The sequence below is a fragment of the Micromesistius poutassou genome, assembly GCF_964030765.1.
Source record: "Micromesistius poutassou genome assembly, chromosome: 14".
Classification (NCBI taxonomy): Eukaryota; Metazoa; Chordata; class Actinopteri; order Gadiformes; family Gadidae; genus Micromesistius; species Micromesistius poutassou.
In genome coordinates, this window is record NC_140284.1 from 12,271,268 (window position 1) to 12,296,109 (window position 24,842).

At 45.7% G+C, this 24,842-nt stretch overlaps 1 protein-coding gene across 6 annotated transcripts in view; it reads right to left on the reverse strand.

The window, feature by feature from the left end:
• Positions 1-13,174: 13,174 nt before the first annotated feature.
• Positions 13,175-24,842, reverse strand: part of LOC311358382 (titin-like) — a 150,724-nt gene continuing 139,056 nt past the window's right edge. For all 6 annotated transcript variants that reach the window (XM_084478402.1, XM_084478401.1, XM_084478400.1 and 3 more), the window contains 11 exons: positions 24,486-24,785; positions 23,971-24,273; positions 23,562-23,864; positions 22,660-23,244; positions 22,186-22,488; positions 21,721-22,020; positions 21,039-21,614; positions 20,595-20,900; positions 19,756-20,346; positions 14,721-19,648; positions 13,175-14,427 (listed from right to left, as the gene is read on the reverse strand). In XM_084478402.1, coding sequence (XP_084334528.1) covers positions 14,227-14,427; positions 14,721-19,648; positions 19,756-20,346; positions 20,595-20,900; positions 21,039-21,614; positions 21,721-22,020; positions 22,186-22,488; positions 22,660-23,244; positions 23,562-23,864; positions 23,971-24,273; positions 24,486-24,785 — 8,696 coding nt within the window. In that variant the 3' untranslated portion in view covers positions 13,175-14,226. The remainder of the gene's footprint in view (positions 14,428-14,720; positions 19,649-19,755; positions 20,347-20,594; positions 20,901-21,038; positions 21,615-21,720; positions 22,021-22,185; positions 22,489-22,659; positions 23,245-23,561; positions 23,865-23,970; positions 24,274-24,485; positions 24,786-24,842) is intronic.

Below are 24,842 nucleotides of genomic sequence, written 5' to 3' on the forward strand. Positions count from 1 at the left end.
AGAAAATACAATTGATAATAATAGATACCAATTCCAGAAACATATTATTTGAATCGAAATTAATTCATTTATTGCTGGTTAGTAAGCATATGCACTGTAAGAAAATAAAATGCCGACTTCACATTTAAGAAAGACTAGGCCTACTGGGGGCAGTTAACATCAACATAAATTTAGCCTCTTTTTTCACATGTGAATTGGGATTCAAGTCTAAAATATTCCCGTTGGCCAAGTCCGACCTAAGTGATTCTCACTGTTGGCGATAATCTGATTGAAATCAATAGCCTACGTCAAGAACGCATGGATCAAAGAGCTTGTTGTAGGCTAGTCCATTTTCAGAAAAATGTAATTCCACGCTAGAGACGTGATATTCGCCGTCACGCAGTCAAATTAATTTTAAACAGTGCTGTCTTTTCCTATGTTCGAAAGGAAGCACCTTTTCAGCTCTCTTTGACCCGATGATGGTTTCCACAAAGGTTAAGGAAAGGACGCATAAAGGAGGAGGTTAGGAGATTTGACTATTCGTCCCCGGGATCCATGTTTATTTTGACCAGCTTGAAAACACAGCGGGATGTTTTAATTATGAACTGGGATTAACAGCCTGAGATATGTGTCACTCACATATCTTGTTATTATTGTTAGTTGTTGTGTCATCAATGTATTATTCTTATTTTAAGTCATCTATGTATTATTCTTATTTTAAGTAATCTATGTATTATTCTTATTTGAAGTTGTGATGTATTATTCTTATTTTAAGTCATCTATGTATTATTCTTATTTTAAGTCATCTATTTCTTTCATTAATACACAGGATCAGATGTTATAATCCCTTGTGCCAAAATCCAAGGAAAACACACATTCAGAGGCCCCTGTCCAAACCAACCTTACAAGCACGCTGGCTACCAAACTACCAACCAAAGGTGAAAAGAAAGAAAAATAAATAAATAAATACAATACAATATACCTATCCTATCCTATGGCTATCACAGCCTAAAAAACAGCAATGCCACCTTCAACAGACCCAGGCTCCGTTTAAGTGCAAGCTCCAGGTAGTGACAATGCCCCCTGACCAGTCCAACCTTATAAGCACATTGGCTACTAAGCTACCAACCAAAGGTGAAAAACACACGGCAACTAGCCCAACTAGCAGCAGTAAATACAGCAGTATGCAGTAAGCAGAATATCATTGGGGTTATCAAGTGGGCACCCTCTTTCACAGATGTTTCGTTAAGTTAGGCCCACGACACCTCCTGAAGGCTTAACAATGAAACCAGCGTCCTGGATTCACCCCCCTCAATGCTGCCACCACATTGCCACATTTAATGCAATGTGGTGGCAGCCACATTGCATTAAATAATATGTATTATTCTGATTTTAAGTCGTGATGTAGGCCTATTATTCTTATTTTAAGTCGTGATGTATTATTCTTATTTTAATTAACCTATGTATTTTTCTTATTTTAAGTCATCTTATTATTCTTATTTTAAGTCATCTATGTATTATTCTTATCTTAAGTCATCTATGTATTATTCTTATTTTAACCGTCTGTGTCTCTGTGTAGGCCTACGTGTCTATCTAGGCGTATTCACACCAGTGGGGTGTTCCAAGAACGGAGGTTTAACAAACACAGAGTTAACGCTGAACTCTAGGTTGATTGATCCTGTACCGACTAACCCAGAGCTGTCGGTTCCACAGCACCGGTTATGAATTAGTTCAATCAACACGGGGTTGGTTAACACAGGGTTGTGCGCTTTCACGGCAAACCTATAAAGACGTGATGTAGGCTATGGATCATGGAAATCCTGATCAAAATTGCGAAACGGGCCGCATATTTTACCGATCTCGTGCAGAAATTCAAAGTGGACGATGATAATATTGCTATTCAAGGTAGCCTACTAATTATTCTTTTTCCTCCCTCAGCAACTAAAGAATAAAAATTATGGAAGAAAACAGTGTTTGGTGTTTTGTTTTTTTTTTCAATTTTTTTTTCAATCTTAACACGGGTTCTGCTGTGCGCCAGGTTAAATGTTGTCTGTGGTCCAGGAGCGGGATTAGGGTACGGGGTGATGAGCGTCGGGAGGCATGGATACCCTCGATCTCCTAGGAGATCCCCATCGAATTGCCCTGCGATCAAATACAAACTTTGAGCTATCTTGCACAAGCACAACAAATATATGAGGTCTATGATATGTTCATAATGCAACGCACCCTGTTGAAATGTATTGCTCACATTGGATGTGTGCCATCAATGCACCCAATTACATTAGGAAATCCTGAAATATAACACCCAGATGAAAAGTCAACAAGGATAATTTCGGAGCCATTTGGGAACACTTAAAGTAGTGTTAAGTTACGCAACAACCACTTCAGCGCAAGACAGACGCACTGAGCAGCAGACGGTAGCTTTGCCTATGTGCTCAGCATCTCCTACACTGTACAAAAAGCAACCCGTCGCAAAAAACAGAAAGCTATGCAAATTGTTTGTAGTGAACTGAGGGCAGATCCACGATTGGTAACATTTGCAGGGTTGTAGGGTTGTAGAAGGCTATTTAAATATATCAAAAAATCACGTGAAAAACTATATCTCTCCAGCAAAAAGTCATCCGGAAAGGACAATATGTCGAGCCGTGGTCTAATTAATCTCTCTCTGTGAATTGCACTAATTATTTGCGCTCCGATATCAACAGGAGAACACGTAAAAGCTGCGATAAACGCGGGTTTAAATAGCCTACTCTGAGCAAAACCGGGTTATCTTCCAAACCTGCGCAAAACCTGCTCCGACCAGGTTTGATTGAGAGCATATGTTTCTATAGCAACTTACATACCGTGTTCATTTTGGAACGGAAAACCTAGGGTTGCCGCTAACCCTGGGTTAAGTGATAAAACCGGCTTTGTGGAACACCCCTCAGATTGCAATTTTCGCAACAGTCCCAGAATTTGACAACACACCCACATGTGTGCAAAGATCATTCATCATTCAACCGTTAAATTAAAAAAAGGGGGGGGGGGCGGGGAAAGCGCCGGTGAAACTAAACAATCATGGGTATCCAGCGTGATATCCATTGATCTGCGGATCGAACTCCTTCTTCCTTATCCTGGTGCTGAATGTGTTAAATGCATCAGCATTTTTATGTGTGTTTTTCCAGCATACTTTTTACATGCTTTGGTCGGACCGCCGGGTGAAAATTAGTCGTGGCTCAACACGGAGCAGAGGAGACGGAATGTCTATTGGATATCGGACCCAAATATCAAGCAATATCAAACAACAAAAAACGAATCAAACAATAATTCCCATAATGCGCGCGACTGAGCGGGTGCCTGATACGTCCAATGAGGCGTATGCTTTTTAGAACTGGATCCGATTTAAGGTGCATTCGCTTTCACATCTCAAGCGAACCGCACCGGCTGTCGTTTGCAAGCGAACCGAGACCACCTCTCCGGCTGGGTCTCGGTCCGGCTGTTTGGTCCGCACCAGAGTTCGATGGTTTTTCACACCAGCCCGATTTTTTTGGTTTGTTTCGAACCAAACAAGGCAGGTGTGAATACACCCTTAGCTTAGGGCAGCGCTTCTCAAAGTGTGGGGCGCGCCCCACTGGTGGGGAATAGAGACGTGACAGGTGGGGCGCAAACGGGAGGAAATTTCACTGAAAACTCCATATTTCTTATGGTAGGAGCAAAAGCTTGACAGTAGGGCTGGGCGATATGGACCAAAAGTCATATCTCGTATTTTCAAGCAGAATGTCGATATAAGATATATATCAATTTGTTCATGCAATAAAATAGGTGCCGTCGCCGCGCTCCAACTCGTCATTCTATATCGGGGGCGCCGCGTCGCTGTGCTCGTTAACCTGCCTTGCTGATTGCAAACTCAATCCTAAATTTGGGTGTAGGCCAGGGTAGCTAAACATTTTCAAATTAGTCAAAAACAGTCGGAGCAAGATGTGGCAAATACATGTTTCGCACTGAAGGGGATTTTAAAAAGTGTCCTGCACGGGTCTTATTTTGCAAACCCGTCCGCACCCGTCCTTTACCCACAAAACTTAAAACCACATCCGACCCGTGTTCCGACAGTAGCGTGATTTACATTCCACACCCGACCAGACCCGCTATAAATTGATACTGACGCCCGACCCGCACCCGAAGGAAAATTAGACACATAAGATGGAACGCCGGGGAATTACACTAGCGGTGTTTGGCGTGGTGCTTTAGATTGCCGTGCAAAAAAGCACATCATCCACTGTTGACGGTTTTAGTTTTCTGTTTGACTCCTCCGCTCCTGAATGTCAGATCCAGCACCGGAGAAGTCTCGCTCGCTTGCTGCGCTGGATGCGCTGAGCCGGGATGGCGAGGATAAATCTGTCAATCTGAGCGATATTGGGAAATGAACGACCGTGCTCTCCCCACCACGATCACACACCAAGAGAGTCGTCTTTAGGTGTTTTGTAATCAAGCAGCAGCTTCGTCCCGATGCTGCGGAGCCTCATTGCTGGAGTCCTCTACGTCCGATAGTGTGTCCGCTGACACTCAAGCTCGCTTCTCGGCCGGGGGCACTGCTCGCATATTTTGTAGATGTGTCACTAATAATGCTTTTTTTTTTTAAATTTGAAATATAGGCCTCCATTTTAACATTTTAAGCTTGCAGCTTTGCAGCCACTCAAGCAGGGATAGGTCTCATAAGTTATTTTTGTCATGACACAGCTGCACTTTTATTTTCTCTATTTTTGAACTTGATGCAAGTTATGACACAGCTGCACTTTTATTTTCTCTATTGTTGAACTTGTTGTTATTTGATGTTATTGAGTTAGAATTTAGATACAACATGATGTAACTTGATGTTACTTCAATAAATTTGGAAATGTTAAGCTTGGCTATTTCATTAGCATTGTGTTGGGGCGATGGGGGCAGGTGGGGCTTGAAAATCCCCCCTTGTCCAAAGTGGGGGATGACCGAAAAGGTTTGAGAAACACTGGCTTAGGGTGACCAGACATCCCCGGTTTCCGGGGACAGTCCCCGTTTTCAGAGACCTGTCCCCGGCTACTGCTGTCCCCGGAAATGTCCCCGGTTTTCTGAAAGATCTGAAATTGGAATAAAGGAAAAAATGAAAAAACAAAAATGTTGACCAAAAGACATGCAGTTGCGTACCGTATCTCGTAACCCCCCCTCGTCAACAATCTCGCCCGCCTGCAAACCCGTAGGCGTACACCCCCTCCCCCCCCCCCCCCCCCCCCCGCCAACAATCCCGTCCGTAATTATTAATCAATTCCTTTGCAATTTTGGATAAATAGAGTGAGAGAAACTGCTTTGTGAAAGGTAAGTTTTTCTATGAATATCTCAGAGTGATTCTGTGTAACATTGATTTCCATGCTGGCTTGTGCTTCCAGAGATGATCCAGAAGCAGCGAACTCACATCAGATGTCAGTAACTTTGGCCAGTAACTATTGAGTGTCAGAAGTGAGATACCGGAGATGAGTCACATCAGTCTTAAGCCCAGTTCAGACCAAAGATTCGCGACGCAACTGCTTGCAACTCGCAACTCCTTGCGACGAGACGGGCTGAGACGTTCTAAAAACTGGGCAGTTCACACTGCTGCACCAGGCGGCGACGGTAGGTGGTTTCCCTAGTAACTGAACGCTGTGAACAACTGACAACAGCATCAGCATCACGCTAAAAAGTAGCCTTTGGTTTGCGATTAGTTTAATTTTTATTTTGGTTGAGAGTAGGCTAGAGTTACTGTGTTTTATCATTCTCCACTACTTCTGCATTGTAGTAATTAGCTGGAGCTTACAGTTTGTTTAGATTACCCGCTAGTTGGATACATTGAATTTCCTGTTAAATTTCGGTTAGATCTGTCTTTATATAACAAAGAGGAGTTGTACTTCTCCTCAGCCTTGTGTGAGTGAACTCAGCAGATGAAGGGTTGGCAGTGTGGTGAGGGACAGCTTCTCTAGGACAGGGGTTCTCAAACTATATGGGGCCGGGACCCCTCATAGGGTAGAAACAATTTCAAGGACCCCTCATAACCGCGGCACAAATGTAATCATATAGACTGTTATCTATTTGTTCTGTTAGATGCTTTTGAACTGTTTTATGCTTCAAACATTCAGTGCCAAAAACCATTGATGTAACAGACAATATAACATTGCACAAATAAAATACTCAATGCATTGAGAGGCAATTGTTTTAGTAGGTAAATCATGAATCATAGCTCAAGTGTGTGTGTGTGTGTGTGTGTGTGTGTGTGTGTGTGTGTGTGTGTGTGTGTGTGTGTGTGTGTGTGTGTGTGTGTGTGTGTGTGTGTAAGAGGGGAAGGGGTGGGTGAGAAAGTAAAAATGAACTGCAACAACAGTGCAACAGGCTATTTGATAAGTATAGTGCTAAAAAACAATGAAAATGCACGGATGCATTAAAAGGCAATACACAGAGAGAATCAAACCTTTTGAGAAATACTTAATGTATTACGGAACTATAGGTTTAACCATTTTTAGTGGTTGTGTGTGTGTGTGTTTGTGTGTGTGTGTGTGAGTGTGAGAGAGAGAGAGAGAGAGAGAGAGAGAGAGAGAGAGAGAGAGAGAGAGAGAGAGAGCGAGAGAGAGGCAAGTACAATTAACCGTAGAAACACAGTGGAACACAATGTAACTAGTGCAACATCAACTTTTTTACTAATCAAATCAAGTAGTGTTAACAGACCATAAAAAAGCACTGATATATATATTTTTTTCACATATTTTGTAGCAAACTCTTCACGGACCCCCTGACAATGCGCCGCGGACCCCACTTTGAGAACCACTACTCTAGGAGACCCAGCGGACCGAGCTCCTGCTGAAAGAAGGGCAGACCTATCTTCATGTTCAGGTACAGAAGGAGGTCTCCTGAACAAGGGTTTCAGTGGGTCACACCGGTTTGATAGCCATGTGTTCTGGTAATCGACAAAGTGAAAATTTTGTCACAATAAGCGTGCATAGACAGATCTTAATAATTATTGTGGCTTAGAAACAAAACCAGAACAGCTCAACACGATGAAATAGGAAACACAGAGAAATGTCGAGTTTCACCGTTTAAAACGGCACCAGGTGTTCCACTGTATTGTGGTGCACATATTCTGCAACATGCATTAAAACATCAAATTGCATCTCCATCGGGATCACTCTGTACTACACACTGGAGCGTTAAAGGTCCCATGACCTGTGGGTGTGAAGGTGTGGTGTGATTAGCTGTTACGAGCCGTTTTGGAAATCTGCCCCTTATGACATCACAGGTGGGCTTGTCCACCTAGATGTGTGCTGGATAGCAGTAGTAGTCTACCTACTCATCTATCTGTCACACATCTAGGTGGACACGCCCACCTGTGATGTCATAAGGGGAAGATTTCCAAAACGGCTTGTAACGGCTACCACACCTGGTGGCATGCAGTGATGCCAGTAACGCGTTACTCTAATCTGACCACTTTTTTCAGTAACGAGTAATCTAACACGTTACTATTTCCAAACCAGAAATCAGATTAAAGTATCAAAGTATCGAAGTTACTGTGCGTTACTATTTTTGTCATTTTCCTTAGTAAAAATATTTATTTTTGCTTTCTTCTTGCCTATCAGTGAGTGACAAGTATCACGTATGCGTGACACGCAGGAAGATATTTTCGGCAGGGGGTGCGGGGGGGGGGGGGGGGGGGGGGGGGGGGGGGGTTACAGCAGAGTCCAGGCTGCACGGGTCTTCTTTTGCAAACCTGCACCCGCCCGTACCCGCAATCAGAGATGGGAGTAAGTCGCACATGTGCAAGTCTCAAGCAATTCCCAAGTCTTCCCCTTCAAGTCTCAACAAGTCCGAGTCATATTTGTGACAGTTGAGTCAAGTCAAGTCAAGTCATAGCTTAGGTCAAACAAGTCACAAGTCAAATCATAGAAATATAATAAGCTGGTAGACAACCGTCTTAAAGTGCTGGACTTTTATTTGCAGCAAATATTTCAATATGTAGCAAAATACAGTGCATCAAAGAATGAACTTGAACTAAGAAGGAACTTGAAGTATGACTTATATGTCCAATACTTCAAAGAGGCCTCACCCTATGTGTGTGTGTGTGTGTGTGTGTGTGTGGAGGGGGAAATATAGAAAAAATGTAATTAGGCCTAAAACGTCAACATGATTAAAACCAGTGTTGGGCAAGCTACTTTGAAAATGTAGTGAGCTAAGCTACCAGTTAAAGCCCAACACACACCGCCGGCGCAGCACAGTGCCAAAAAGAACGCTCCCATTATTTCCGACGTACTAGCCCACACTGTCTATTAGCCCATACTAGCCCACACGCCGCCCCACTAAACCACTAAGCCACTGTTCTATTCCCTAGCGTCGCCGCGTGTGAAAAAGCGCTTTTTTAAAGGTATTTCGTACATCCTGGCTTGATACAAGGTCCAGTACATATGGAGACAGTAGATTAATAATTCCATAATGCAAAATGAATGAGCAATGACAGTAAATAAAGTGACTAAACCGCAAACAAAGTGCCCGACAGGACATAAGTAACTATGAATTAATGTCACAATCATTGTAAGCACAATGAGTTGTGTAAGCACAATACGAGTTGTTTTATGACTACATAAATGTAGTCATAAAACAACTCGTATAACGGAATGGTAGCCTATACCGACCGCGACTATGTTTGTTGATCTGCTGCTTTCAAAACATAACCACAACGGTGCTGCAGCGCGACGCTTCTGGTGCACGCGCGCTATTGGTGCTAGGGGCGGCGTTTGACGTGCGTAAACTGCGCACCGCTGTGCTTTGCCGGCGGTGTGTGGCCGGCTTTACTCTGCCATGAATGAAGCTTCACTACACAGAAGCTCCCACCCAGTCAAACGTAGCAAGCCAAGTTACACAAACACGCAAAAGTAGTTCACTACATGTGAAGCTACTGTAAGTTGCGCCAAATTAACATGACAATCAACATGATAAACTACATGTTTAAATTACCAAATTTATGCAAAGTACATTCCATTGGGTTATCATTATACATGCTAGTAGTCACTATAATTAATTAAATCGAAGACCAAAGATTACTGGGATTCCATTTCTTTATTAAAACCTTCCAACCAGTGAAGAATAATGTCTGGAGTAATAGGCTTAACAAACAAAAGTACAGAAGTCAAACCATCCAGTAGTTGGACTTTATAAAAAAACATCCCTGTTTCATTAACATACCCATCCCCTGAATGAGGATGTGCCAATGTGCTCCATAATTCAATTTTTTTTCTTTGTCAAGCCTTTGGAAAGGATTCAATGTGTGATGGAACTAAACTCTTATGTTTCCTGGACACTGCCAGCTACACATATTGGGGAGACCTGGAGGTTTGGAAGAGCAGAACTTAACTAAACTAGCTCCCCCATGCTCCAGAAGAGAGCATGGCACCCACTGGCCTTGCTCAACCTCTAGTCATCCTCAGTTAATTCAGTTAGGATACCACCCTTGACATTTCATATCCAAATACCCATAAAGCCGTTCCTGGAAGAGACCCCAAAGTCATCCAAACACATCCCTGCATTGAACCTGTTGAAGCTGGGGCCCTAGCAAAGCTTTGTCTCAGGACTCCTGGTAGGGCTCCATGTGGGCTCTCCTGGCAGCGAGCCCACATGATGGCCCTAACAATTTGACAGGCAGATTTGATGGAGCTAAATGCATGAAAGCTCCAGCCATTGCCAATATATCCCACGATGGGGGAAGTTTCCTTTGGAAGTGCACGGCCAGCTCATAGTCGTACCTTTTAAACCCGGTGTAACGGGTAATGAGCGAGAGGAGACCCAATGTTTGGGAGGAAACAGTCTTTATTCGCCTCCAAGACGCTTAAATAACTCCAACTTAAATAGCACGTTGCGGATTCCACTGAATCTGGCCACATAAACTGAAATAATACAATGTTCGTTGCAACCGGTCTTGTCCTCCCGTCCGCAACACCTTCCTTCTCTGCTTTTTCTTTCCCCCACTGAAAAACAAAGCACACATAAATACACATCCTTGATTGGCCCTGATCGCGGGCACCTGTCCACAATCAGGTCCAATCCCCCCCAGCCGATCCGGTGTGCTCCCAACCGTCCTCTACCTCCCCCCGTAGGCCAGACGTCGCACGTCCCCCTCCACACCCGGCCACACGTCACCTAGGGGGCTTTGCTTGGCTTCTCCGACAGCCATGACGTGGAATAAAGCCTTTATATAAAAGGTGGCAGGATTTTACAAGCAGAGCTGATGGTGAATGGTAAACTGACGTGTCAGAGCTCTCATGATTGTCTGTGGTTGTCCCTGGTTAAACCTGTGTGACCTGATTATTTACAGATGTGCTGCCTCACCCAGCCCCACAATCCAATCAGCCTGACCAGGTGAGGCTTCTTAACCCAACCAGCAACCACACATACTCACCAGTGAACATTGTTTGGTCCATTATCGTTTCAGTCACAGTCTCAATGTTTGAAGAGCACCAGCAATGCTCAGCTCCTAACCTCTGTATCCTACTCCTAGTCCTACCACCCATTGTACAGATATATTGCTTAATTCAGGTATTCTGGAACTGACTTTCTTTAAAAAACAACTATAGTCCAATTGTAGTAGCCTGCTATAAGACCCCTGCTCTCTCATTTGTTTTCTGGCTTTGGAATAAAGGTATAGAGTGACGAGTGATCCAGCGAAACAGACTTGGCAGATATGTGATATAATATTGTATAGTGTTGTAATTAGTGTATAATCCCATGAAAAGAAGAATTGTTTGCTTTGCAACCACACTGATACAAATATTCAGACATAGAATAACAATAGTGTGGCTTGCTTTGCAACCACACTAATAACTAAGTACAAATGATAAATTTATCATGGAGGAACCTCATCAATTGACCCTTGGCTTGGGGGGATTGCATCATCAACCTCACCGCTAAATGCCACTGAATCTTACGCTACCTTTATATTAAGTATATATACCTGTGATTAGCTGACTTCCAGCTGGCTCATGATTGTAGGAAAGTAATACAACTAACCAGCATTACAATCATACCCGAGGGGTATTCCATCAAAGTCGCTAACGTAGGCGGCGCTTAGTTGATTAAGCCCGGTTAGAACTAGCGCCAACTTCCACTTGAGGCTTAAGCCATTCCATCAACGCAGTTCAGCCACGCCTTGCTCAGGTTACATTAAACCAGGCTTATGTTATCGTGGATTGCACGCGCTCACGAGATATGTAACCAGCCCAGAACCGTGAATGTCGAATCATGGATCAAATGTCCAAAAAGGACAGAGCTGGATCTTTTCCAGTGGCGAACAGAAGCTGCCTGTGGAGGTCTATGAGGAGTACAAGCATATAATAACTCAAAAAGGGAACACCATAACCATTAATAAAAACAGGGAGGCCGCCTGGCAAAAAAATCGCAAATCTGTTAAATGCATAAGTAGTATTAAGCATAAAATATTTCCATTGAATATTGACCCTGATTCCCTGATTCTATCGATTTAGAATCAGGGAGATAGTCTTGAGGTAACGTGTCAGACTTGCACCCGGTCGTCCGGGGTTCAATCGCCACTCAATTAGTAATTTAGGAAGGATTACTGGAAATCAATGAACTTTTCACGCCATTTATTTTCCATTTCTTTGAATATTCTAAAATGACTGACCATAGTATTTATCTCAACAGAGGTGGTCTTGAATGCCTGCCGAGAAACTCACCTGAATGGAATTTATGTGGCTGACAATTTCCCATGCAGCAGTGTCATTGTCATTGTGACAAAGGCTTCACTATCAGTAACATTAATATCAACATTAACTTTACCATGGGTTTTTGCAAGTAATATTTGGGTTCTAGGGAAATTTTAAGACATATTTATTATATAAAAAGTCAATTGTTAGGCCTACTTTCTCTGACATAAAGGGAATTACAAAAATAAGCCAACGCCAAGAGTTCTAAAACATACTCAGGACGCAAACTCGGGTCGCGCATACCACAGGGCAACTGCTAGACCACTCACCCAACTGCTGGTTCCCGATTTTGAAAGAATACATAGATTTGTATAAAAATGTGTGGAGAAAATATCCACAATAACAATATATAGCAATTAATTTAATTATTTTATTTGCATCATTTAATCTTAGACCCTTAGTGAAAATATACACTGTTTGTACTTCATATATGTACATTTATGACAAAATCGTGAGGACTAGGCTTGGCAGAACCTTCTGATGGTACACTTGTTTCCGACAGATGGACTTCTCTGAAACACCGATCAAGTAAGCCTGACAGTTAGCCTGCTACCGATCAGGTTAGTTTGGTCGGATAAGTTGCCATGGTTATTTAGCAGAGATTCCCTTAAGTCACGTTAATGGAACGCAACTCTAGCTGAAAGTAGCGAGGCTAAGCGAAATAAGCCCTGCTTTGCCTTTAGCTTGGTTGATGGAATACCCCTCCAGTCTCCCCATTAGTGTAAATGTGGATGTTTTAATGTGTTTTTGTTTAAATACAAGATGACAAACGTCATCAAAAGAACCATCTCAAACCACTGATTCATGGCTAAAATGGTGAGAGGTATGGTCCTCTTCCACGGGGCCGCCCTGTTTCACCACATCATCTTACTGGTTGTCATTTTGGAATTACTGCTGGCCCCTCTGAGGCCAGTACCTGGCCAGGTGGGAGGGGTGTATTCAGCTGGTTGCAACCTCACTTCTAGATGCCACTAAATCCTACACACTGCACCTTTAATAGTGCACCGACCTTATCTTGAAACTACAGCCATATATAGCCATATATTACCACTCAAATGAATGCTTAGAATGGTGGACAGTTTTCTATAGCCATTAGAAGCATGTTGTCTTTCACCAATACATACAAATTGGGAACATTACATATATTTTTAACTCTCTTATATTGCAAAATTGTGCAATAAAAAGGAACTAAAGACTTAATAAAAGTTTTAAATAATTGAAATAACATTTCAACCGATTCCCCATCTACACAAGTTTTCCATGTAATCAATACTTCTTTTACGACTATTCACATGTGACGAAAACACAACACTGAAAAATGAACTGGGTAAATTTGTATAGTTGGCCTCTTCAGGGTTGCAATAAATCCCCCCCAAAAAATTGCTGCACCGAAATTTCCCAAGTGAGAGGTGATGTTGTCCTGCTGAACAACCAAGAGTAAACAGACAGAGCCGTTCTATAGTGCTGAAATCATGCTTTATTAAATCAGTTATGCATACAACTCAAGGAGGAGGTATATAATCACAATTCTACATCAACATGATAATTAAATCGAAGTGCAGGGCTCCACACTGTTACATTTGCTTTCTATTACACAGCAGGTGTCATCACTGTGGTACATTTGCTTTGAAGAAGACCCTGACTAGCGACAGGTGAAAGGCTAAAAGCTAGAAACACACACACACACACACACGTTACTTTGCAATCCTCCTAGAGAGAGCGCTGCTTCTGCACACAAGTGCTGGGTTGGGTTTTATCTTCCTTTTGGCCGGGTGATGGTGGTTCAAAACAAAACCAAGCACTCCTTTGCCAGAAACAACGCACAATAAAATTATCTAATGCCCAAAGTGCAGGCCGCTCGCACTCTGGGCATGTCATTCAAATGGTGGTATGACACGGTCAGTCTGAGCACAAGACCAGTTCATGCTGCTTACATGAGGGTACTATGCAAACAGCACTCAGGGTCTTATGCTCATGTTACAGTTCATAGATACTGTAATATCACACGCAGAGGCGTGTGCATATTTAGAGTTTTGTCTCTGAATCTTGTTCATAACGTCAACAGGGAGCCTCTCTACCTGTTGAGGCAATCTTAAGACTTCAACTTATTGTTGAGGCACAGTGTTTTAGTTTCTTTGTTTCCATGGGTATTCGTTTCATTTGAAACTTTCCCCTTTGAAAACATTTTGTTGCTTTTGTTTCAGTTAATATTGTCATAAATAACAATTCATTCATTTTTCATAACCGTTAAATTCGGCTATATACATTATGTACACATCCCAGAAAAATGGTTCAAAAATCCTAAGTCATAATTATCCAATATGGCACAGTTTATAACAACTTTAGACTTTAGTCTAGTTTGGCATAAATTAATGTCAAGTTTGGTATAAAAATAGTTCATATTTACAAGAACAGAAATTCAGGTCTTTATCAAGTAAGAATTTTTTTGCTTATTCAATAAATAAAAAGGCTGTGAAGGAGGGGAGGGAGACAGAGTGTTAAGGTGTTACATGGACCGGATGTGGACGTTAACAGCTTCAGAGTCGAAGCAAAACTCGTTGGAGAGCCTGAGGGTGTGGGCTCCGGCCTTCGACTCCTTCACAGCACAGATTTTCAGGGAGGTGTGCTGGTCGCAGCTCTCCACATGTGTTCCTGTGGTCCATGTGTTGTTGGAGGGGGTCAGTCTCCTGGTTGAGACCAGAGACTCCTGCACATGGAGGTTGAACATCAGTTTAATGCTACAGTAAAGAATAGACGTAATCTTAATAAGAAGCTGCAAATTAAACCACAACTTAGAGGACAATACCAGTCAGGTGATCAAACGCGTGTTACCGTAGCTCCTGGCTTCAAGATAACATCCATTACAAATATTACTCTGCAAAATTACTTTACATTTTTAAAACTAAATGAACAAATGTAAATAATGGTAATTTAACAATCAGGTTATGTAAATATAGCCAACAAATAATACATAACGAGTGTAATGAGGAGCGTACTAACCGTCTTGTTGTTGTGCAGCTCCACGGGCTGTCCTGTCATCTCACAGCTGACTTTGATGTCTTCAGAGGGAGTAGGGGATTTGGCGCTTTGTGGGGACTTGACTCGTGTGGGGGACTTGATTGGTTCAGGGGATTTGAGTCTTCGGGGTGACTTAATTGGCTCAGGGGACTTTGCTAGTGGAGATTTGGCCTCTGGTGAAACAACCCTAGGCGAAGCTATTACTTTCTCCTTAGATTCATCCTTGCGGATGGTCAAGGTGAAATAGGCTTCCTGTTTCCCTGCAGGATTCTCTACCAGCAGAGTGTAGCTGCCTTCATCAGACGTTTGAACAGAAGAAATCTCAAAGGTAGAGCTTTGCTGAGTAGAGGCAATTTGGTGTCTGGCAGAGGATCCTATAGCGACCCCTTCATGAAGCCAGGTTATAGAAGGTGTTGGATCACCTTCAACATCACACTCAAAGACGGCATGGTCTCCCTCTTCCACAATGATGGATTTTGGTTTCTTCAAGATCTTGGCTGGAAGGCTAGGCTCCTCCTTTTTCTTCTCAACAACTGTGATGGTTTCCTGGACAGTTTCATGGACAGTTTCCTGAACAGAGGTCTTTGAAGAGGAGACATGGTACACCTCTGTCGTGGTCATCTCAGGGAGATGAAAGGATGGTGGCTCCTCCTCCTTGCGGAATGAAGAGAAGGCATCGTATTCTGTTCCGGATACATCCAGTGTGGCGTAGTCTGAGGTCTCTCCTTTAGCATTCTTGCAGACAACACGGTAGGTACCGGCGTCCTCTGTAAGACACTCAATGATCTGGAGAGTCAGCATACCACTGTTGTTGCTCATGCGGTATTTCTCACTCTGGTGAATCAGGTCTCCATCATGGAACCACTTGACTTCAGCTGCAGGTTTTGCTTGGATGTTGAGGGAGAACTTGGTGTTAGAGCCGTAGGGGACGCGGTGTGAGCGCATCCTGATGGTGACACGTGGGGAGTGGTCCAGACTGAAAGGGGCCTGACTCACCACATCTACCTTCTGTTCCACTGACCTCCTTTCTGACCTCAGAACCTGCTTCCTCTCCTCGTACCGTGACAGGAAGTCGACTTTAGGTAAGGTAACATCTGATTTGGAAGCCCTATCAGGGGTATGGGATCTCCTCTCAGGCTCAGGTGGAGGAAGCTTCTTGATTGGTTTAGTTATAAATGCAGAGGCTACAGAGGAGATGTACTCCGATTCCACTGCTTCAGAAACTTTGGAGGTGGTAACAGTTGTCTCCTTTCTGGAGACTCGTGTCTTTTCCTCAAATTCCATGTGTCTGAGCTGGCTTTTGTAGGAAGTGATTCTCTGGTTGGTTTTGTGTGGGCGCAGCAGTTCCTGGTCCTCCTTCTCCTCATGGACCCGTTGCTTCTGTCTGGGAGGTCTGAAAGTTGCTGTGTCGTGTCTCTGGCGCAGGTCCACATAGCTTGGGCCTGCCTCATATTTAGATGGGATGCGATAAGAGTCATACCTCTTGACCTCTTCCTTATCTTCGTCATCGGTGTAGACTCTTTTAGGAGAGGAGGGGCGCAGGGATGACAGCTCAAACTCTATCGGGGGGAAGCTGGGGATAAGGCAAGAGCAATCTAGTTCATCCTCGAGAAGAAGCCTTTGCTCCTCAGTTCTCTTCATTGACAGGTACTCATTCACAGGCAGCAGAAGCTCCTCATCAGAAAAGTCTCCCAGAGATCTTCTCCTGATCCTGTTGTACGCCTCCAGCTCAGGGGATGGAGTGCGGTGCCTGGCAGGCCTCACCGTCTCCAGGTCGTCCTGGCTGACTGATGGGATGCGCCACTTAGGCTTGTATTGGTCTTTAATCCTTGGCAACGGCACTTCGTAGAACTGATCCCACCTGGAGAGACGGATGCGCTTCAACCTCTTCTGTGAGATCTTGTCCATGGGCTCAGGGAACTCGTACTGATCACGCAGCTTCTTGTACCACTTCATGTCAGAGAAAGGCTTGAAGAGTTTGATCTCTACATCCTCTTCCAGGGCAGCTGGGTTGATGACACGAGGGGCTGGCACATCGTATGGCATGCGCATCCTCTTCTCATCTGCCCTCTTTTTCTTTTCCTCTTTCTCCTTTTGTATCTCAGCTTCTGTCTTATCACCCTTCTTTGTTGTCACGGCAGGTTTGAACATGATAGCAGCTTCTCTGACTGCCTGCATAGCCACAGGTGGCAGAGCCATCACTTCAGTGCCAGATATAATCTGAGACAGCCTCACCTTCCTATCCAAGGCCACCTTCTCAGCCAACTTCTTCTTGTCCTTCTCACTCATCTCAAACTCCTTCTTTACATGAGTGACATGTTCCACCTTTAGGATGGCTTGACAGCTAGCAGATCCAGCGGAATTGGTTGCAGTGACTCTGTACACACCAGAGTCTTCAGGGAGAGTGTCTTTTACGTGCAGGATGAAGTAATCCAGGCCCTCGTGGACAACTTCAATAGATGGGCCAAAAGCCAGTGGTGTACCGTCCTTCTCCCACTTAAGCTCAGGCCGGCCAGAAACTCTGATCTCAAAGCGTGCATTCTGGCCTTCCCTGCACTCAACATTAGCAAGCAGGCGCTTGAACATGGGCCGCAGGGTGAGGTCTGCTGGCTTGGGACGAGGAACAACAGTTACACGAGCCTTGCAGCTGTCATCCCCATACTTGTTACGAGCCACAACGCTGTACTCTGCATCGTCATCCATATCCAGTTTGTGAATTATGAGCTGGTAAAGACCCTTGTCATTGATGAAGGTGTATTTCTTATCATCACTTCCAGGGTTAAGCTTCTGTCCAGATTTATGCCAGATAACGCGAGGCTCAGGGTGCACGGTGATGGTCACACCGAAGCGCAGGTCCTCTCCAATGTAGGCAGTGCGGTTGACCAGAGGCAGGGTAAACTCTGGGGGCTTCTGCAGCATTCTGGCAGTGTCAACTCTCCTCTTCACCCTCTTCACCACACGGGTGGTGAAGAAGTCACGGTAAGATCTGACACTGTTGATGAAGAGCTCAGCATAGGCACTGTCCTCTCCATACTCATTAACTATCTTGCATCTGTAAGTACCATCATCAGACCTTGTGACCTTGTTAATGGTGATAACAGCAAGGCCATCCTCATAGTCAATCTCATACTTCTCCCCAGCCTCAAGCTGCCTGACACCACAGTACCAGGTCACCTCAGTGGTGGCGTCATAGTTTTCAATATTGCATGCGAACTTGACTTTGTCTCCTTCGTTGACAACAGAATGGCTGATCTGCCCTGCTACAGGGCCATGTTCAAACGGAGCGATCTTCACCTTGGCAACAAAGACTCCTCTCTGGGATCGGATGGAGCCGCCACTGGCCACGCGAGCAGCAGAGACCACTGTGTTCCACTCTTTCTTCACCATGGCCTGGTAGTATCTCTTATGCCTGCTGGTCTGCATCAGCCTGGTGCTCAGCTCCTCTTCTGGTCTCTTCAGCCAGGGATGCTCCAGGGCCTCCACAGCTCGCATACGGTGTTTGCGGTCCTTGGTCATCAGGCGGTCGGTGAAATCTAAAGACTCAACGCTGACCTGCTTAAAGGATTCATCATCGTAGCTGTAGGCTGCATTGGAGATGTTGTCGACCATCTGCTGGGTGGTTTCAGCAGTGAATGGATTCAAGCCACTGAGGAGCACATAGGCCAGGACACCAACAGACCACATGTCTGTCACAGAGCTCACCATGTCGCACTGGTGAATCTCGGGGGCAGCGTACTCATATGTGGTATACTGAATCTTGGTTATGTCTCCGGGAGTCAGGTGTCTGCACTGGCCCAACTCAATGATCTTCACATTAGAGCTGGTTCTTGTTGTGTATACAATGTTCTCAGGCTTGATGTCAAAGCATCCATAGGATTCATCATGCAGGAACTCCAGAGCTGAGCACACCTGTCTGATGTAGTTGACAATCTCACGCTCATTAAGCTCAAAGTCGGCCATATTGAGGCGCTCAAAGATGTCCACACCAGAGATAAAGTCGAAGATCATCACCAGCTCCTCAGGACTGTCGAAGGACTCGTGGAGAATGAGGAAGTTGGTGTGTTTGGCCAAATTCAAAGTTGCAATTTCTTTCTTAACAATGGCCTGATCTGCACCCCTCACTTTTACGAACTTCGCCATGTAGGTCCTCTCAGAGCTCTTTTCGACACAGCGGTGGACAATACCAAACTGACCTCTGCCGAGCTCTTCAGCTATCGCAAACTTGTCGTGCAAATTGCTGGCCCCGGAATGGGGAGCTTTGCCCCTGGGCATGCGGCCTGATTCATCAACCTCCCTGTCATAAAGGAGAACTCTGGATTTGTCCTCCTTGGTCATGACCGAGCCGGTGGTGTCGGAAGGAGTGCTCTGTCCAAACTTATTGACGGCAATGGTCCTGAACTGGTAGCCGGTTCCTCCGAACAGGTCGATGACGGTGTAGTGGGTGTCCCGGGCCTGGGCCACACGTTCCCACCTCTCCGCCGTGGTGGGACACTTCTCAATGATGTAGCTGATGACCTTGCTGCCACCATCGTTCGCTGGGGCCACCCAGTTGAGGGTCACAGAGTCCCGAGAGACATCAGTGGCTTTGATGTCACGCGGAGGATCAGGGACATCAGCCACATCCAGCTCAACTGTCTGCTGATCAATGCCAAAGCGATTCTTGGCACAGACAATGTAAAAACCAGCATCCTTCTTCTCCACTCCGTTGGGGAAGACCAGGGAGGTGAATGACCTTGTGACAATGACCTGGTAGTAGCCGTTGCTGTCAATCAGGTCCTGTCCCTTCTGCCAGGTGATAACAGGGTCTGGCTTGCCTCCGAAGGGAATCTTGATGTTAACCATCTCTCCACGCAGGGCAGGAATGGCTTCTTTATCCTTAAGGTTCTTTGGCAAGTGGATTTTGGCAGGAACTACAAATAAGATGATGAATAAGTTAATCACAGGATAGTGTACGAGTATACAATTTTTATACATTTTAATATGTGATGAAATGTGAGAGTAGTCTCTTGTAGCTTACCCTCTACATCCAGGGACACTGTAGCACAGATCGACCCTCCCTGGTTGGTGGCTCTGATCTGGTAGATGGTGGAGTCTTCCTCATCAGCTTCAGAGATAACCAGCTGGTGGTAGCCTCCCTTGAACTCCTGTATCTTGATCTTCTTTCCGTCGGAGTGGATCTCCTTCCCGCGTCTGAACCATTTGATCACAGGTTTGGGCTGTCCAATGATCTTGCAGACCAGCGTGGCATTACTCTTGTGTTTGACGCTCAGGTTCCTCAGCTCCTCCTTGAAGGCGGGGGCCCGGACGTCTACGGCCATGGCGGGAACCATTGGAGCGGTCTCCTCGCTGTAGTCGCTCTGTCCACCTAAGTTCTCACACTTCACACGGAAGACGTACTCAGTGCCCTCAGTGAGGCGCTTGACAGAGAACACGGTCTGTTTGATCTCGTCGGTGGTCACCGGTGTCCAGTCACTCTTCTTATCCTTCTTCTCCAGGCAGTAGCTTTTGATCTTCGATCCTCCATCACTGCTAGGAGGCTTCCATGAGAGGACACACGAGTCTCTGGTGATTCCAGAGACCACAGGCAACAGTGGCGGGGATGGTTTCTCTGTAGAAGAGTTTAAGGAATATTCATGAGCTTCTAAATCTTCATGTTTAGCAAGCAAAGACTTTTAGATAGATGTCTTAAAATATAATGAAATACTCATGTAATATATCATAAATAAAATCATATATAACTGTGTTATTGGAAGTTATTAGTCAGTATAGAGAGTTAATCAGTTGACTGATGAGGTTATATATAATAAAAATACATAATGTATAGAATATAATAATTATATATAATGTGTTGCTCACCCAGTTGACTTTTGATGAGGATAGGTGCAGCCAGCTCCAGTGGCTCACTGTTGCCATAGCGATTCTGAGCATACACACGGAAGAAGTATCCTGCGCTGTCAACCAGGTTGGGAACCCGGCAGGACAGGCCGTTGATGGAGGAGGACACCAGCTCCCAGGTGGACGCCTCCTTGTCCTCGCGCTTCTCCACGATGTAGTTGGAGATCATGGAGCCCCCGGTGTGCTTGGGAGCCTTCCAGCTGATGACCACAGAGTTCTTCAGCAGAGCCTCCAGGACGATGGGTCCCTCTGGGATGGCAGGCTTGTCTGCAATTACAGGGACAAACACCAGTAAATACAACTTCAATACCAGTACGACCACGTACTCCAGCCCCTCGACCAGTACATTATATTTCTAAATATAACATATATCTTGTTGTATGCGATATATTTAGATTGACATACCATAGATTTCCACGTTGAATGCAGTGTCAGCACGTCCAAAGTGGTTGTGCAGGCGGATTCTGTATTTGCCTCCGTTGACCCTGCGCTGGACGTTCTTGATGACCAGGTGGGTGTAGTGCTCGGTGGTCTCGATGCTGATGTCGTCCGTGTTCTCCAGGGTCTTGGCCCCGTGGAGCCACATGATCTTGGGCTCGGGCCGTCCGATGTACACCACATGGATGCGCAGGGTGGTGCCCAGCTCGGCGTAGTAGGTGTTCTTTAGGGGGTAGTCGGGATGGAAGCTGGGAGCCGCCTCTAGGACCAGCGTGCCAGTGGTCTCTGCGTCCCCAGCGTCGTTGATGGCCTTGCAGGTGTACTCTCCCTCATCTTCCTGCTGGTCGGTCATGATGGACAGTGTGTGGTTGCGACCGTCAGAGCTCATCTCGTTCTTGCGAGACTCCACCAACTCCTTGCCAGCGTGGTACCATTTGATATCGGGCACGGGGCGGCCAATGATCTGGCATTTCATGATCGCCGGCTGGCCCAGCTTCGCGGTCACCTCGTCCATCTCCTTCCTCAGGCTTGGTTTGGTTTCCACTGTAAGCACACAGCAAACCATTATTATTTAATTGAAGTCATAGGAATTCTGCGAGCATAGCAAGTAAACAATATGAATATATGTGCTTATGAAAGCTTGACTGACCACTGAGTTTAGTCTTGATGCATGTGGCTGTCCTGCGAGGTCTGCTCATGCCGGTCTCGTTCTCAGCAAACACTCTGAACTCGTACTCGGTAGCCTCGGCCAGGCCGGGCACGGTGAATTCCAGGTCCTTCAGCCTCTGTTTGTTGCACTTCTTCCAGCTGCTTTCGGTGGACTTCCTGTGCTCCACCCAGTATCCCAGCACCACCTTTCCTCCGTTGCATGCAGGAGCCTTCCAGCGAATAGTGATGAAGTTCTTCGCTACATTCACTGTGTCAATCTCCCCAGGCTGGCTCGGCTTGTCTGGAAAACAGATCACCAATTCATTTTTAGAAACAAAATCAATTTCCTATTCTTTGTGAAACACATTGTTGAAAAAATGTTAATCCTAAATCTGACAGTGGAACTCCACGACCTGAGGATTACTGGAGCTTTACTGCTGTTAATGTAGATAATTAGTTTGCTTACCGAATGGATCTTTGCAGGTGACGGCTTCAGAAACACATCCGGCCTCGCCCTCCCCGATGTCGTTAACGGCAATGACGCGGAACAAGTACTCTGCGTCGGGCGTTAGTCCTGGCAGAGTGAACATGGTAGAGGTGATCTTCGTCTGGTGGCGAGACCATGTCTCAGCCGACACAAGCTGGTATTCCAGGAAGTAGCCGGTGACAGGGGAGCCACCGTCGTCCTTGGGCTTGGTCCAGGCCAGAGCCACCGAGCTCTTGGTCACGTCCATGATCTCTGGTGGAATGCTGGAGGGTTCGGGAACACCTGGGGACAGCCATGCACCTCATATTAATAACACTAACGATACTTCTATTCTCAGGTCAGTTATTGCTTAAGTATGTCATCAACAATGCTGAAATGTGAAAGGGACCGAATAAGCAACATGCTGATCAAGGAGTGTTTCCATGGCAACAGTGAAGATAAGCCAGTACTCACACACAGGGGTCTTTGGAACCAGGGGTTCTAAAGATTTGAGTGAAGCGCTGACACCGAAAGAGTTCTCAGCAGTGACCTTGAAGTGGTACTCTGTTCCCTCTCTCAGGCCCTTCACAGCCAGCTGCGTGTCGGTGACTCGGGAGTCCACGGTGTACCAGGCGTTCCTCGTGGCCTCGCGTCTCTCCACGATGTAGCCCAGGACCTCTGAACCACCGTCATCACTGGGGGCCTTCCAAGACACCTTAACGGAGTTGGCCTGGACCTCTTCGAAGCTCAGGGGTCCCTCTGGTGCGCTGGGTCTTCCGATGACCTTGACCTTGATCGTAGCCTTCTTCTTACCAACATTGTTTTCTAGCAGGAGGTCGTAGACTCCGGAGTCGCTCCTCTGCGCTCCCTTGATCACCAGTTCGCTGGCGTCCTCGGTGTTGGCGATCATGGCGCTCTCTGAGATGCTGCCGCCAACCTTGGACCAGTTGCAAGTGGGATGGGGTTTACCCTTGACGGGCAGAGACAGCCTCACCACCGCTCCTTGCCTTACCACATACACATCCTTGTACTTGAGTTCAAGGTCATAATCCGGAGATTCTGTGGGACAGAAAAGGGTTAGTCAGAACATCCAGAATATTGTTGTTTAAGGTTACAGCCCAATGTTGTGCCCCGTGTTGGACACTCAACTGGGCATTGCGGGGTCAGTGGGTTTGACTACTTAATGAATATTATCATAATGAATATGATAATATTGATCATATTATGTAGGTATGTATATATATATATATATATATATATATACATGTTAAGTTGAAGTGTTACTTTGGAGTTTAAAGGTCCATTCAAGGAATTTAGTAATATTTTTTTAACAATGTAGGAAATTATTATGTTGAGTTAAAGAGCGTGATCCATACCGAGCATCTCCGTCACTACAATGGTTCCAGGGACCTCGGCCGGTTCTCCAGAGCCGCCCGCGTTGCACGCCATGACACGGAACTTAAACTCCTCCCCTTGGGGCATCTTAGTCAGGGTGTATTCACAGATCAGGGACGGTGTGGTGTTGCACTTGGTCCAAGCCTGAGTTCCCACTTTCTGCATCTCAATGAGGTATCCGTCCACCCTGGCGTCTCCCTCGTCGTCAGGAGCGCTCCAGGCCAGGGACACCGATGACTTGGTGGTGTCTGTGATCCTGGGGTTCTGAGGGCACCCAGGAGGGTCTGGAGGGGAAAACCGAGGATTCCATTTGTTATATATACATCACTTCATACATAGAAGATAGGATGTGCTCTCCAAACAGGGGAGTTAGGGTTAGTGCCCTCTCACCGATGGGGTCTGTGGCCACGGCGGGCTTGGACAGCAGGCTGGGCTTGCTCAACCCTCGGGCGTTGATGGCGGTGATTCTGTGTTCGTACTCCAGCCCCTCGATCAGTCCGGTGGATCTGTACCTCTGCATTGTGACTGGGTTCTTGTTGGCACGCACCCAGCGGTCTGCCCTGACCTCTTTGCGCTCAATGATGTAGCCAGAGACCTCCAGGCCTCCGTCCTCCTCTGGTGGGTTCCACGCTACCGTCATGCCATCACGAGACACGTCAAAGACGGTCGGTCGACCAGGAGGTCCGGGCACATCTGGAGATCAGGAAGCAGTCTCATCAATATCTATATCCCCTATTTACTTTCATTCATAATAATGATAATGGCAATGCTGATATGATCAGCTTGTGGTGCTGAACGCTAATGATGCTAAATGCTAAAAGTTATTCTGAAATGAGATGTGATTGTACCAACAGAACAAACTGTTAGTGCTGTGGTTATTAGGGTATTATGTGGATCCTCCTTACTGTTCAGGCTCTTGCACATGACGACGTCGGACTGCAGGAACTCTCCCGTGCCGTAACGGTTCACCGCTGCCATGCGGAACACATACTCATTGCCCTCAATCAGCTTGTCAAATTTGAAGGTGGGTCTGCTGACAGAGTCACAGACAGGCACCCAGCCGGGGCGGTGCGCGTCGCGCTGCTCCACCATGTAGCCACTGGCCGGGGCGCCTCCGTCCCTCTCTGGGGGGTCCCAGCTACAGGTCACTGAGGTGGCGTCCACCTCATCAAACCTGATGGGGCCTTTGGGCTCGTCCGGTTTGGCTGGAGAAACAAAAAGAAACACAATGTTACATTTGAGTTTCTATCATCGATGAGGTC